We start from the raw sequence: 15,974 nt of genomic DNA on the forward strand, positions 1-15,974 counted from the left end.
GGGAAGAGGCAATAGGTGGGGTTTATGGGGTCGGTGGGGTGGGAAGAGGTAATAGTTGGGGTGGGAAGAGGCAATAGGTGGGGTTTATGGGGTCGGTGGGGTGGGAAGAGGTAATAGTTGGGGTGGGAAGAGGCAATAGGTGGGGTTTATGGGGTCGGTGGGGTGGGAAGAGGTAATAGTTGGGGTGGGAAGAGGCAGTAGTTGGGGTTTATGGGGTCGGTAGGGTGGGAAGAGGCAGTAGTTGGGGTGAGCCGTGAGAAATGGGGTGGGAAGAGGCAGTAGTTGGGGTTTATGGGGTCGGTGGGGTGGGAAGAGGCAATAGTTGGGGGGTGCCATGAGAAATGGGGTGTGGAGACCCAAGATTTGGGGTTTTCCAAGAGAAAAATGGGCTGAAAACCCCAACTTTTGGGTTCTCCATGAGAAACATGGGACGTAGGCCCCAACTTTTGGGTTCTCCAAGGAAAATACGGGTTCAATAACCCAACTTTTGGGTTCTCCATGAGAAATATGGGCTGAATAACCCAACTTTTGGGTTCTCCATGAGAAATATGGGTTATATATCCCAACTTTTGGGTTCTCCATGAGAAATATGGGGTGAATATCCCAACTTTTGGGTTCTCCAAGGAAAATATGGGTTGAATATCCCAACTTTTGGGTTCTCCAAGGAAAATATGGGCTGTAGACCCCAACTTTTGGGTTCTCCACGGAAAATATGGGGTAAATATCCCAACTTTTGGGTTCTCCAAGGAAAATATGGGGCGAATAACCCAACTTTTGGGTTCTCCATGAGAAACATGGGACGTAGACCCCAACTTTTGGGTTCTCCAAGGAAAATATGGGGCGAATAACCCAACTTTTGGGTTCTCCAAGGAAAATACGGGTTCAATATCCCAACTTTTGGGTTCTCCATGAGAAATATGGGGTGAATATCCCAACTTTTGGGTTCTCCATGAGAAATATGGGTTATATATCCCAACTTTTGGGTTCTCCAAGGAAAATACGGGTTCAATATCCCAACTTTTGGGTTCTTCACGGAAAATATGGGTTGAATATCCCAACTTTTGGTTTCTCCATGAGAAACATGGGACGTAGACCCCAACTTTTGTGTTCTCCAAGGAAAATATGGGGCGAATAACCCAACTTTTGGGTTCTCCATGAGAAACATGGGACGTAGACCCCAACTTTTGGGTTCTCCAAGGAAAATATGGGGTGAATATCCCAACTTTTGGGTTCTCCAAGGAAAATATGGGTTGAATATCCCATCTTTTGGGTTCTCCATGAGAAATATGGGGTGAATATCCCAACTTTTGGGTTCTCCACGGAAAATATGGGTTCAATAACCCAACTTTTGGGTTCTCCATGGAAAATATGGGTTGAATATCCCAACTTTTGGGTTCTCCACGGAAAATATGGGGTGAATATCCCATCTTTTGGGTTCTCCACGGAAAATATGGGTTGAATATCCCAACTTTTGGGTTCTCCATGAGAAATATGGGCTGAATAACCCAACTTTTGGGTTCTCCATGAGAAACATGGGACGTAGACCCCAACTTTTGGGTTCTCCAAGGAAAATATGGGTTGAATATCCCAACTTTTGGGTTCTCCAAGGAAAATATGGGTTATATATCCCAACTTTTGGGTTCTCCATGGAAAATATGGGTTGAATATGCCAACTTTTGGGTTCTCCACGGAAAATACGGGTTGAATATCCCAACTTTTGGGTTCTCCATGAGAAATGTGGGGTTAAGACCCCAACTTTTGTGTTCTCCATGCGAAACATGGGGTGAATATCCCATCTTTTGGGTTCTCCAAGGAAAATATGGGCTGAATATCCCAACTTTTGGGTTCTCCATGAGAAATGTGGGACGTAGACCCAAACTTTTGGGTTCTCCACGGAAAATATGGGTTGAATATCCCAACTTTTGGGTTCTCTATGAGAAACATGGGGTGTTGACCCCAACTTTTGGGTTCTCCAAGGAAAATACGGGTTCAATATCCCAACTTTTGGGTTCTCCATGAGAAATATGGGGTGAATATCCCAACTTTTGGGTTCTCCATGAGAAACATGGGTTATATATCCCAACTTTTGGGTTCTCCATGAGAAATGTGGGGTTAAGACCCCAACTTTTGTGTTCTCCATGCGAAACATGGGGTGAATATCCCATCTTTTGGGTTCTCCATGGAAAATATGGGTTGAATAACCCAACTTTTGGGTTCTCCATGAGAAACATCGGGCATAGACCCCAACTTTTGGGTTCTCCAAGGAAAATATGGGGTGAATATCCCAACTTCTGGGTTCTCCATGAGAAATATGGGTTGAATATCCCAACTTTTGGGTTCTCCACAGAAAATATGGGTTGAATATCCCAACTTTTGGGTTCTCCATGAGAAACATGGGACGTAGACCCCAACTTTAGGGTTCTCCAAGGAAAATATGGGGTGAATATCCCAACTTTTGGGTTCTCTATGAGAAATATGGGTTGAATATCCCAACTTTTGGGTTCTCTATGAGAAACATGGGACGTAGACCCCAACTTTTGGGTTCTCCAAGGAAAATATGGGGTGAATATCCCAACTTTTGGGTTCTCCACGGAAAATACGGGTTGAATATCCCAACTTTTGGGTTCTCCAAGGAAAATACGGGTTGAATATCCCAACTTTTGGGTTCTCCGTGAGAAATATGGGTTATATATCCCAACTTTTGGGTTCTCCACGGAAAATATGGGTTGAATATCCCAACTTTTGGGTTCTCCAAGGAAAATATGGGGTGAATATCCCAACTTTTGGGTTCTCCATGAGAAATAAGGGCTGTAGACCCCAACTTTTGGGTTCTCCACGGAAAATATGGGTTGAATAACCCAACTTTTGGGTTCTCCATGAGAAACATCGGGCATAGACCCCAACTTTTGGGTTCTCCATGAGAAATATGGGGCGAATATCCCAACTTTTGGGTTCTCCAAGGAAAATATGGGCTGAAAATCCCAACTTTTGGGTTCTCCAAGGAAAATATGGGTTGAATAACCCAACTTTTGGGTTCTCCATGAGAAACATGGGACGTAGGCCCCAACTTTTGGGTTCTCCAAGGAAAATATGGGGCGAATAACCCAACTTTTGGGTTCTCCATGTAAAATATGGGTTGAATATCCCAACTTTTGGGTTCTCTATGAGAAACATGGGGTGTTGACCCCAACTTTTGGGTTCTCCAAGGAAAATATGGGTTTAATATGCCAACTTTTGGGTTCTCCACGGAAAATATGGGTTGAATATCCCAACTTTTGGGTTCTCCAAGGAAAATATGGGCTGTAGACCCCAACTTTTGGGTTCTCCACGGAAAATATGGGGTAAATATCCCAACTTTTGGGTTCTCCAAGGAAAATATGGGGCGAATAACCCAACTTTTGGGTTCTCCATGAGAAACATGGGACGTAGACCCCAACTTTTGGGTTCTCCAAGGAAAATATGGGGCGAATAACCCAACTTTTGGGTTCTCCAAGGAAAATACGGGTTCAATATCCCAACTTTTGGGTTCTCCATGAGAAATATGGGGTGAATATCCCAACTTTTGGGTTCTCCATGAGAAATATGGGTTATATATCCCAACTTTTGGGTTCTCCATGGAAAATATGGGCTGAAAATCCCAACTTTTGGGTTCTCCACGGAAAATATGGGCTGAATATCTCAACTTTTGGGTTCTCCATGAGAAACATGGGACCTAGACCCCAACTTTTGGGTTCTCCAAGGAAAATATGGGTTCAATAACCCAACTTTTGGGTTCTCCATGAGAAATATGGGTTATATATCCCAACTTTTGGGTTCTCCATGAGAAATGTGGGGTTAAGACCCCAACTTTTGTGTTCTCCATGCGAAACATGGGGTGAATATCCCATCTTTTGGGTTCTCCATGGAAAATATGGGTTGAATAACCCAACTTTTGGGTTCTCCATGAGAAACATCGGGCATAGACCCCAACTTTTGGGTTCTCCATGGAAAATATGGGTTGAATATCCCAACTTTTGGGTTCTCCACGGAAAATATGGGTTGAATATCCCAACTTTTGGGTTCTCCACGGAAAATATGGGTTGAATATCCCAACTTTTGGGTTCTCCATGAGAAATGTGGGGTTAAGACCCCAACTTTTGTGTTCTCCATGCGAAACATGGGGTGAATATCCCATCTTTTGGGTTCTCCAAGGAAAATATGAGCTGAATATCCCAACTTTTGGGTTCTCCATGAGAAATGTGGGGTTAAGACCCCAACTTTTGGGTTCTCCAAGGAAAATACGGGTTGAATATCCCAACTTTTGGGTTCTCCACGGAAAATATGGGGCGAATAACCCAACTTTTGGGTTCTCCATGAGAAATATGGATTGAATATCCCAACTTTTGGGTTCTCCAAGGAAAATATGGGGCGAATAACCCAACTTTTGGGTTCTCCATGAGAAATATGGGTTGAATAACCCAACTTTTGGGTTCTCCATGAGAAACATGGGACGTAGACCCCAACTTTTGTGTTCTCCAAGGAAAATATGGATTGAATATCCCAACTTTTGGGTTCTCCAAGGAAAATATGGGTTATATATCCCAACTTTTGGGTTCTCCATGGAAAATATGAGCTGAATATCCCAACTTTTGGGTTCTCCATGAGAAATGTGGGGTTAAGACCCCAACTTCTGTGTTCTCCATGCGAAACACGGGACGACCCCCCCCCCATTGGGCTCCCCCGACGAAAACCCGACGCCCCCCTCCCCGCATCCCCCCCTGCGCCCCATATCCACCCTTCTCCCCCCAACCCCCCTCCTTTTCCCCCCCCCCCAGATCCAACAGTTCTCCAAGAAGGAGATCGAAGACCTCCTGCGGAAGGGCGCCTACGCCGCCATCATGGAGGAGGACGACGAAGGCTCCAAGTTCTGCGAGGAGGACATCGATCAGATCCTTCTGCGCCGCACCACCACCATCACCATCGAGAGTGAGGGGAAGGGCTCCACCTTTGCCAAGGTCTGACCCCCCCCCAAAACACTTCTGTCCCCCCTACCCCCCCAAACCCTTCTATTCCCCCACCAAAACCCTTCTATTCCCCCCCCAAAACCCTTCTATTCTCCCCCCAAAACCCTAATATCCCCCCCTCCCCCCCCAAAACTCTTCTATTCCCCCCCCAAAACCCTTCTATTCCCCCCGCATAACCCTTCTATTCCCCCCCCAAACCCTTCTATTCCCCCCCTCCCCCCCCAAAACCCTTCTATCCCCCCCCAAAACCCTTCTATTCCCCCCCCAAAACCCTTCTATTCCCTCTCCCCCCCCAAAACCCTTCTATCCCCCCCCCAAAACCCTTCTATTCCCTCTCCCCCCCCCCAAAACTCTTCTATCCCCCCTCCCCCCCCCCAAAACCCTTCTATTCCCCCCCCAAAACCCTTCTGTTCCCCCCCCAAAACCCTTCTATTCCCCCCCCAAAACCCTTCTATTCCCCCCCCCAAAACCCTTCTATTCCCCCCCAAAACCCTTCTATCCCCCCTCCCCCCCAAAACTCTTCTATCCCCCCCCCAAAACCCTTCTATCCCCCCTCCCCCCCCATAACCCTTCTATCCCCCCCCCAAAACCCTTCTATCCCCCCCCCCAAAACCCTTCTATTCCCTCTCCCCCCCCAAAACCCTTCTATTCCCCCCCCAAAACCCTTCTATCCCCTCTCCCCCCCCCAAAACCCTTCTATTCCCCCTCCCCAAAACCCTTCTATTCCCCCCCCAAAACCCTTCTATTCCCCCCCCAAAACCCTTCTATCCCCTCTCCCCCCCCAAAACCCTTCTATTCCCCCCCAAAACCCTTCTATTCCCCCCCCAAAACCCTTCTCTCCCCCCCCCAAAACCCTTCTATTCCCCCCCCAAAACCCTTCTATTCCCCCAACAAAACCCTTCTATCCCCCCCCAAAACCCTTCTATTCCCCCCCAAACCCTTCTATTCCCCCCCCTCCCCCCCAAAATCCCTTCTATTCCCCCCCCAAAACCCTTCTATCCCCCCTCTCCCCCCACCCAAAACCCTTCTATTCCCCCTCCCCCCCCCAAAACCCTTCTATTCCCCCCCCAAAACCCTTCTATCCCCCCTCTCCCCCCCCCCAAAACCCTTCTATTCCCCCTCTCCCCCCCCAAAACCCTTCTATCCCCCCTCTCCCCCCCCAAAACCCTTCTATTCCCCCCCAAAACCCTTCTATTCCCCCCAAAACCCTTCTATCCCCCCCCAAAACCCTTCTATTCCCTCTCCCCCCCCAAAACCCTTCTATCCCCCCCCCAAAACCCTTCTATTCCCTCTCCCCCCCCCAAAACCCTTCTATTCCCCCCCCAAAACCCTTCTATTCCCCCCCAAAACCCTAATATCCCCCCTCTCTCCCCCCTAAACCCTTCTATTCCCACCCCAAAAACCCTACTATCCCCCCTCCCCCCCCAAAACCCTTCTATTCCCCCCCCAAAACCCTTCTATTCCCCCCCCAAAACCCTTCTATCCCCCACCCAAAGCCCTTCTATTCCCCCTTCCCCCCCAAAACCCTTCTATCTCCCCCCCAAAACCCTTCTATTCCCCCCCCAAAACCCTTCTATCCCCCCTCTCCCCCCCCAAAACCCTTCTATTCCCCCCCCAAAACCCTTCTATCCCCCCCCCAAAACCCTTCTATCCCCCCCCCAAAACCCTTCTATTCCCCCCCCAAAACCCTTCTATTCCCCCCCCCAAAACCCTTCTATTCCCCCCCCAAATCCTTCTATCCCCCCCCCAAAACCCTTCTATTCCCCCTCCCCAAAACCCTTCTATTCCCCCCCCAAAACCCTTCTATTCCCCCCCCAAAACCCTTCTATCCCCTCTCCCCCCCCAAAACCCTTCTATTCCCCCCCAAAACCCTTCTATTCCCCCCCCAAAACCCTTCTCTCCCCCCCCCAAAACCCTTCTATTCCCCCCCAAAACCCTTCTATTCCCCCAACAAAACCCTTCTATCCCCCCCCAAAACCCTTCTATTCCCCCCCAAACCCTTCTATTCCCCCCCCTCCCCCCCAAAATCCCTTCTATTCCCCCCCCAAAACCCTTCTATCCCCCCTCTCCCCCCACCCAAAACCCTTCTATTCCCCCTCCCCCCCCCAAAACCCTTCTATTCCCCCCCCAAAACCCTTCTATCCCCCCTCTCCCCCCCCCCAAAACCCTTCTATTCCCCCTCTCCCCCCCCAAAACCCTTCTATCCCCCCTCTCCCCCCCCAAAACCCTTCTATTCCCCCCCAAAACCCTTCTATTCCCCCCAAAACCCTTCTATCCCCCCCCAAAACCCTTCTATTCCCTCTCCCCCCCCAAAACCCTTCTATCCCCCCCCCAAAACCCTTCTATTCCCTCTCCCCCCCCCAAAACCCTTCTATTCCCCCCCCAAAACCCTTCTATTCCCCCCCAAAACCCTAATATCCCCCCTCTCTCCCCCCTAAACCCTTCTATTCCCACCCCAAAAACCCTACTATCCCCCCTCCCCCCCCAAAACCCTTCTATTCCCCCCCCAAAACCCTTCTATTCCCCCCCCAAAACCCTTCTATCCCCCACCCAAAGCCCTTCTATTCCCCCTTCCCCCCCAAAACCCTTCTATCTCCCCCCCAAAACCCTTCTATTCCCCCCCCAAAACCCTTCTATCCCCCCTCTCCCCCCCCAAAACCCTTCTATCCCCCCCCCAAAACCCTTCTATCCCCCCCCCAAAACCCTTCTATCCCCCCCCCAAAACCCTTCTATTCCCCCCCCAAAACCCTTCTATTCCCCCCCCCAAAACCCTTCTATTCCCCCCCCAAATCCTTCTATCCCCCCCCCAAAACCCTTCTATTCCCTCTCCCCCCCCCAAAACCCTTCTATTCCCCCCCCAAAACCCTTCTATCCCCCACCCAAAACCCTTCTATCCCGCCTCCCCCCCCAAAACTCTTCTATCCCCCCTCTCTCCCCCCCCAAAACTCTTCTATTCCCCCCCCAAAACCCTTCTACCCCCCTCCCCCCCCCAAAACTCTTCTATCCCCCCTCTCTCCCCCCCCAAAAACCTTCTATTCCCCCCCCAAAACCCTTCTATTCCCCCCCCCCCCAAAACCCTTCTTCCCCCCCCCCAAAACCCTTCTATCCCCCCTCCCCCCCCCCAAAACCCTTCTACCCCCCCCCAAAACCCTTCTATCCCCCCTCTCCCCCCCCAAAACCCTTCTATCCCCCCTCTCCCCCCCCCCAAAACCCTTCTGTCCCCCCTCCCCCCCCAAAACCCCTCTATCCCCCCCCCCCGTTATTTAAGGGGTTCTTTAGTGTCTGACCCCGTGGGTTGAGGTCTCCCTTTGCCCCCCCCCCCCCCCCTATTTTAGGCCAGTTTTGTCGCCTCGGAGAACCGCACCGACATCGCTTTGGATGACCCCAACTTCTGGCAGAAGTGGGCCAAAAAAGCCGATTTGGACCTGGATCTCCTCAACAGCAAGGTGGGGGGGGGCAGGGGGATGTGGGGGGGGGGGGGGGGGGTTGGGGGGTGGGGGGGGCAGGGGGATGTGGGGGGGGGGGGGAGGGAGCACTTAGAGGTGTTATGGAGGTCATAGGGGGGGGTAGGGAGGAGATGGGGGGGTAGGGGGGGACAAAGGGGGTGGGAGGGAGGACAGAGGGGGGGTAGGGGGGACATTGGGGTGTATAGGGAGGTCATAGGGGGGGTAGGGAGGAGATGGGGGGGTAGGGAGGGAAAGAGGGGGGGTAGGGGGGACATGGGGGGTGGGAGGGAGGACATACAGGTGTTATGGAGGTCATAGGGGGGGTAGGGGGGAGATGGGGGGGTAGGGAGGACAGAGGGGGGGTAGGGGGGACATTGGGGTGTATAGGGAGGACGGGGGGGGGGTAGGGGGGATGAGGGGGGGGGGAGGGAGCACTTAGAGGTGTTATGGAGGTCATAGGGGGGGTAGGGAGGAGATGGGGGGGTAGGGGGGGACAAAGGGGGTGTATAGGGAGGACAGAGGGGGTGGGAGGGAGGACATGGAGGTGTTATGGAGATCATAAAGGGGGTAGGGGGGACAGAGGGGGTGGGAGGGAGGACAGATGGGGGGGTCGGGAGGAGATGGGGGTGTATAGGGAGGTCATGGGGGGGGTAGGGGGGATGAGGGGGGGGAGGGAGCACTTAGAGGTGTTATGGAGGTCATAGGGGGGGTAGGGGGGAGATGGGGTGGGTAGGGGGGACAGAGGGGGGGTAGGGAGGAGATGGGGGGGGTAGGGGGGACAGAGGGGATGGGAGGGAGGACAGAGGGGGGGTAGGGGGGACATTGGGGTGTATAGGGAGGACAGGGGGGGTTGGGGGGCTGAGTGGAGGGGGGAGGGAGCACTTAGAGGTGTTATGGAGGTCATAGGGGGGGTAGGGAGGAGATGGGGGGGGTAGGGGGGACATTGGGGTGTATAGGGAGGACAGAGGGGGGGTAGGGAGGAGATGGGGGGGTAGGGGGGACATGGGGGGGGTGGGAGGGAGGACATAGAGGTGTTATGGAGGTCATAGGGGGGATAGGGAGGAGATGGGGGGTAGGGGGGACATGGGGGTGTATAGGGAGGACAGAGGGGGGGTCGGGAGGAGATGGGGGTGTATAGGGAGGTCATGGGGGGGGTAGGGGGGAGATGGGGGTGGGAGAGAGGACATAGAGGTGTTATGGAGGTCATGGGGGGGTGTAGGGTGGAGATGGGGGGGTAGGGGGGACAGAGGGGGGGTAGGGAGGAGTTGGGGGGGTAGGGGGGCTGAGTAGGGGGGAGGGAGCACTTAGAGGTGTTATGGAGGTCATAGGGGGGACGGGGGGGTGTATAGGGAGGACAGAGCGGGGGTAGGGAGGAGATGGGGGGTTAGGGAGGGAGGACAGAGGGGGGGTAGGGGGGGACATGGGGGTGTATAGGGAGGACAGAGGGGGGGTAGGGAGGACATAGAGGTGTTATGGAGGTCATGGGGGGGTGTAGGGTGGACAGAGGGGGGGTAGGGGGGAGATGGGGGTGGTAGGGAGGACATAGAGGTGTTATGGAGGTCATAGGGGGGGTAGGGGGGACAGAGGGGGGGTAGGGAGGACATAAAGATGCTAAAGAGCACATGGAGGTGTTAAAGAGCACCTAGAGATGCTAAGGAGCGCACAGAGATGCTGTAATACAGATGCTAAAGGGCACCTAAAGGGGCTATAGGGCACCTAAAGGTGCTGGAGAGCACATAGAGATGCTAAAATAGAGATGCTAAAGGGCACATAGAGATGCTGAGGAGCACCTAAAGGGGCTAAAGGGCACATAGAGATGCTGAGGAGCACCTAAAGGTGCTAAAGGGCACCTAAAGGTGCTGAAGAGCACATAGAGTTGCTAAAATAAGGATGCTAAGAAGCACCTAAAGGTGCTGAGGAGCACATGGAGATGCTGAGGAGCACCTAAAGGTGCTAAAGGGCACCTAAAGGTGCTAAAGAGCACATAGAGATGCTGTAATAAGGATGCTAAGGAGCACCTAAAGGTGCTGAGGAGCACATAGAGATGCTAAAGAGCACCTAAAGGTGCTGAGGAGCACATAGAGATGCTGAGGAGCACCTAAAGGTGCTAAAGGGCACCTAAAGGTCCTGAGGAGCACATAGAGATGCTAAAATAAGGATGCTAAGGAGCACCTAAAGGTGCTAAAGGGCACATAGAGATGCTAAGGAGCACCTAAAGGGGCTAAAGGGCACCTAAAGGTGCTGAAGAGCACATAGAGATGCTAAAATAGAGATGCTAAAGGGCACATAGAGATGCTGAGGAGCACATAGGGATGCTAAAGAGCACCTAAAGGTGCTAAAGGGCACCTAAAGGTGCTGAAGAGCACATAGAGATGCTACAATAGAGATGCTAAAGGGCACATAGGGATGCTGAGGAACACCTAAAGGGGCTAAAGGGCACCTAAAGGAGCTAAAGAGCACATAGAGATGCTGTAATAAGGATGCTAAGAAGCACCTAAAGGTGCTGAAGAGCACATAGAGATGCTGAGGAGCACCTAAAGGTGCTGAGGAGCACCCAGAGATGCTACAATAGAGATGCTAAAGGACACATAGAGATGCTAAAGAGCACCTAAAGGGGCTAAAGGGCACCTAAAGGTGCTGAAGAGCACCCAGAGATGCTACAATAGAGATGCTAAAGAGCACATAGAGATGCTAAAGAGCACCTAAAGTTGCTAAAGAGCACATAGAGATGCTAAAGAGCACCTAAAGGTGCTAAAGGACACATAGAGATACTAAGGAGCACCTAAAGGGGCTAAAGGGCACCTAAAGGTGCTGAAGAGCACATAGAGTTGCTAAAATAAGGATGCTAAGAAGCACCTAAAGGTGCTAAAGGGCACCTAAAGGTGCTGAAGAGCACCCAGAGATGCTCCAATAGAGATGCTAAAGGACACGTAGAGATGCTGAGGAGCACCTAAAGGTGCTGAGGAGCACATGGAGATGCTGAGGAGCACCTAAAGGTGCTAAAGGGCACTTAAAGGTCCTGAAGAGCACATAGAGATGCTAAAATAGAGATGCTAAAGAGCACCTAAAGGTGCTGAAGAGCACATAGAGATGCTGTAATAAGGATGCTAAGAAGCACCTAAAGGTGCTGAAGAGCACATAGAGATGCTGAGGAGCACCTAAAGGTGCTGAGGAGCACCCAGAGATGCTGCAATAGAGATGCTAAAGGGCACATAGAGATGCTGAGGAGCACCTAAAGGTGCTGAGGAGCACATGGAGATGCTGAGGAGCACCTAAAGGTGCTAAAGGGCACCTAAAGGTGCTGAAGAGCACATAGAGATGCTAAAATAGAGATGCTAAAGAGCACCTAAAGGTGCTAAAGGGCACCTAAAGGTGTTGAAGAGCACATAGAGATGCTTAAATAGACATGCTCAGGAGCACATAGGGATGCTAAAGAGCACCTAAAGGGGCTAAAGGGCACATAGAGATGCTGAGGAGCACCTAAAGGTGCTGAGGAGCACATGGAGATGCTGAGGAGCACCTAAAGGTGCTAAAGGGCACTTAAAGGTCCTGAAGAGCACATAGAGATGCTAAAATAGAGATGCTAAAGAGCACCTAAAGGTGCTGAAGAGCACATAGAGATACTAAGGAGCACCTAAAGTGGCTAAAGGGCACCTAAAGGAGCTAAAGAGCACATAGAGATGCTGTAATAAGGATGCTAAGGAGCACCTAAAGGTGCTGAGGAGCACATAGAGATGCTGAGGAGCACCTAAAGGTGCTAAAGGGCACCTAAAGGTGCTGAAGAGCACATAGAGATGCTAAAATAGACATGCTCAGGAGCACATAGGGATGCTAAAGAGCACCTAAAGGGGCTAAAGGGCACCTAAAGGTGCTGAGGAGCACATAGAGATACTAAGGAGCACCTAAAGGTGCTAAAGGGCACCTAAAGGTGCTGAAGAGCACATAGAGATGCTAAAATAGAGATGCTAAAGGGCACATAGAGATGCTGAGGAACACCTAAAGGTGCTAAAGGGCACCTAAAGGTGCTGAAGAGCACATAGAGATACTAAGGAGCACCTAAAGGTGCTAAAGGGGACCTAAGGAGCTGAAGAGCACATAGAGATGCTGTAATAAGGATGCTAAGGAGCACCTAAAGGTGCTGAGGAGCACATGGAGATGCTGAGGAGCACCTAAAGGTGCTAAAGGGCACCTAAAGGTGCTGAAGAGCACATAGAGATGCTGAGGAGCACCTAAAGGTGCTAAAGGGCACCTAAAGGTGCTGAAGAGCACATAGAGATGCTGAGGAGCACCTAAAGGTGCTGAGGAGCACCCAGAGATGCTGCAATAGAGATGCTAAAGGGCACATAGAGATGCTGAGGAGCACCTAAAGGTGCTGAGGAGCACATGGAGATGCTGAGGAGCACCTAAAGGTGCTAAAGGGCACCTAAAGGTGCTAAAGGGCACATAGAGATGCTAAAATAGAGATGCTAAAGAGCACCTAAAGGTGCTAAAGGGCACATAGAGATGCTGAGGAGCACCTAAAGGTACTAAAGAGCACCTAAAGGTGCTGAAGAGCACATAGAGATGCTAAAATAGACATGCTCAGGAGCACATAGGGATGCTAAAGAGCACCTAAAGGGGCTAAAGGGCACCTAAAGGTGCTGAGGAGCACATAGAGATACTAAGGAGCACCTAAAGGTGCTAAAGGGCACCTAAAGGTGCTGAAGAGCACATAGAGATGCTAAAATAGAGATGCTAAAGGGCACATAGAGATGCTGAGGAGCACATAGAGATGCTGAGGAACACCTAAAGGGGCTAAAGGGCACCTAAAGGTCCTGAGGAGCACATAGAGATGCTAAAATAAGGATGCTAAGGAGCACCTAAAGGTGCTAAAGGGCACATAGAGATGCTGAGGAGCACCTAAAGGGGCTAAAGGGCACCTAAAGGAGCTAAAGAGCACATAGAGATGCTGTAATAAGGATGCTAAGGAGCACCTAAAGGTGCTGAGGAGCACATAGAGATGCTGAGGAGCACCTAAAGGTGTTGAAGAGCACCCAGAGATGCTACAATAGAGATGCTAAAGGGCACATAGAGATGCTGAGGAGCACCTAAAGGTGCTGAGGAGCACATAGAGATACTAAGGAGCACCTAAAGGGGCTAAAGGGCACCTTAAGGTGCTAAAGAGCACATAGAGATGCTAAAATAAGGATGCTAAGGAGCACCTAAAGGTGCTGAAGAGCACATAGAGATGCTGAGGAGCACCTAAAGGTGCTGAGGAGCACCCAGAGATGCTCCAATAGAGATGCTAAAGGGCACATAGAGATGCTGAGGAGCACCTAAAGGGGCTAAAGGGCACCTAAAGGTGCTAAAGGGCACATAGAGATGCTCCAATAGAGATGCTAAAGGGCACATAGAGATGCTGAGGAACACCTAAAGGTGCTAAAGGGCACCTAAAGGTGCTGAAGAGCACATAGAGATACTAAGGAGCACCTAAAGGGGCTAAAGGGCACCTAAAGGTGCTGAAGAGCACATAGAGATAGTAAGGAGCACCTAAAGGGGCTAAAGGGGACCTAAGGAGCTAAAGAGCACATAGAGATGCTGTAATAAGGATGCTAAGAAGCACCTAAAGGTGCTAAAGGGCACATAGAGATGCTAAAGAGCACCTAAAGGTGCTGAGGAGCACATAGAGATGCTGAGGAGCACCTAAAGGTGTTGAAGAGCACCCAGAGATGCTACAATAGAGATGCTAAGAAGCACCTAAAGGTGCTGAGGAGCACATAGAGATGCTAAGGAGCACCTAAAGGGGCTAAAGGGCACCTAAAGGTGCTGAGGAGCACATAGAGATGCTAAAATAAGGATGCTAAGGAGCACCTAAAGGTGCTAAAGGGCGCATAGAGATGCTGAGGAGCACCTAAAGGTGCTAAAGGGCACCTAAAGGTGCTAAAGAGCACATAGAGATGCTAAAATAAGGATGCTAAGAAGCACCTAAAGGTGCTGAGGAGCACATAGAGATGCTGAGGAGCACCTAAAGGTGCTGAGGAGCACTCAGAGATGCTCCAATAGAGATGCTAAAGGGCACATAGAGATGCTGAGGAGCACCTAAAGGTGCTTAAGGGCACCTAAAGGTCCTGAGGAGCACATAGAGATGCTAAAATAGAGATGCTAAAGAGCACCTAAAGGTGCTGAAGAGCACATAGAGATGCTGTAATAAGGATGCTAAGAAGCACCTAAAGGTGCTGAAGAGCACATAGAGATGCTGAGGAGCACCCAGAGATGCTGCAATAGAGATGCTAAAGGGCACATAGAGATGCTGAGGAGCACCTAAAGGTGCTGAGGAGCACCTAAAGGTGCTGAGGAGCACATGGAGATGCTGAGGAGCACCTAAAGGTGCTAAAGGGCACCTAAAGGTGCTGAAGAGCACATAGAGATGCTAAAATAGAGATGCTAAAGAGCACCTAAAGGTGCTAAAGGGCACCTAAAGGTGTTGAAGAGCACATAGAGATGCTTAAATAGACATGCTCAGGAGCACATAGGGATGCTAAAGAGCACCTAAAGGGGCTAAAGGGCACATAGAGATGCTGAGGAGCACCTAAAGGTGCTAAAGGGCACCTAAAGGTGCTGAAGAGCACCCAGAGATGCTACAATAGAGATGCTAAAGAGCACCTAAAGGTGCTAAAGAGCACGTAGAGATGCTAAAGAGCACCTAAAGGTGCTAAAGAGCACATAGAGATGCTAAAGAGCACCTAAAGGTGCTAAAGGACACATAGAGATGCTAAGGAGCACCTAAAGGGGCTAAAGGGCACCTAAAGGTGCTGAGGAGCACATAGAGATGCTACAATAAGGATGCTAAGGAGCACCTAAAGGTGCTAAAGGGCGCATAGAGATGCTGAGGAGCACCTAAAGGTGCTAAAGGGCACCTAAAGGTGCTGAAGAGCACATAGAGATGCTGAGGAGCACCTAAAGGTGCTGAGGAGCACCCAGAGATGCTGCAATAGAGATGCTAAAGAGCACATAGAGATGCTAAAGAGCACCTAAAGGTGCTGAAGAGCACATAGAGATGCTGAGGAGCACCTAAAGGGGCTAAAGGGCACCTAAAGGTCCTGAGGAGCACATAGAGATGCTAAAATAAGGATGCTAAGGAGCACCTAAAGGTGCTGAGGAGCACATAGGGATGCTGAGGAGCACCTAAAGGTGCTAAAGGGCACCTAAAGGTCCTGAAGAGCACCCAGAGATGCTCCAATAGAGATGCTAAAGGGCACATAGAGATGCTGAGGAGCACCTAAAGGTGCTAAAGTACACATAGAGATGCTGTAATAAAGGTGCTAAAGAGCACATAGAGATACTAAGGAGCACCTAAAGGTGCTAAAGGACACATAGAGATGCTGTAATAAAGGTGCTAAATAGCAGATAGAGATACTGAGGAGCACCTAAAGGTGCTGAAGGGCACATAGAGTTGCTAAAATAAGGATGCTAAGGAGCACCTAAAGGTGCTGAGGAGGGCACATAGTGATCCTCCGCAGCCCCTGGAGCTGTTTGACAGCCCAAC

General features: G+C 50.7%; 1 protein-coding gene and 1 long non-coding RNA gene across 4 annotated transcripts in view; both read left to right on the forward strand.

The window, feature by feature from the left end:
• Positions 1-15,974, forward strand: part of LOC100857358 (chromodomain-helicase-DNA-binding protein 8-like) — a 129,196-nt gene that overhangs the window by 59,582 nt on the left and 53,640 nt on the right. The window contains exons 20-21 of the mRNA XM_046906033.1: positions 4,815-4,994; positions 8,339-8,449. Of these exons, the coding sequence (XP_046761989.1) occupies positions 4,815-4,994; positions 8,339-8,449 (291 nt within the window). The remainder of the gene's footprint in view (positions 1-4,814; positions 4,995-8,338; positions 8,450-15,974) is intronic.
• On the forward strand, positions 10,452-15,812 carry LOC121108712. Of its 3 annotated transcripts, none has more exons than XR_005843385.2 (3): positions 10,452-13,944; positions 14,004-15,579; positions 15,620-15,812. It is a non-coding gene; the product is annotated as an uncharacterized LOC121108712 (long non-coding RNA). The 3 variants fall into 3 exon arrangements; XR_006932572.1 differs by having other exon boundaries at positions 10,452-12,511; positions 12,879-15,579; XR_005843384.2 differs by having other exon boundaries at positions 10,452-15,579.

The sequence above is a fragment of the Gallus gallus genome (genome assembly GCF_016699485.2).
Source record: "Gallus gallus isolate bGalGal1 chromosome 35 unlocalized genomic scaffold, bGalGal1.mat.broiler.GRCg7b 35_unloc1, whole genome shotgun sequence".
Classification (NCBI taxonomy): domain Eukaryota; kingdom Metazoa; phylum Chordata; class Aves; order Galliformes; family Phasianidae; genus Gallus; species Gallus gallus.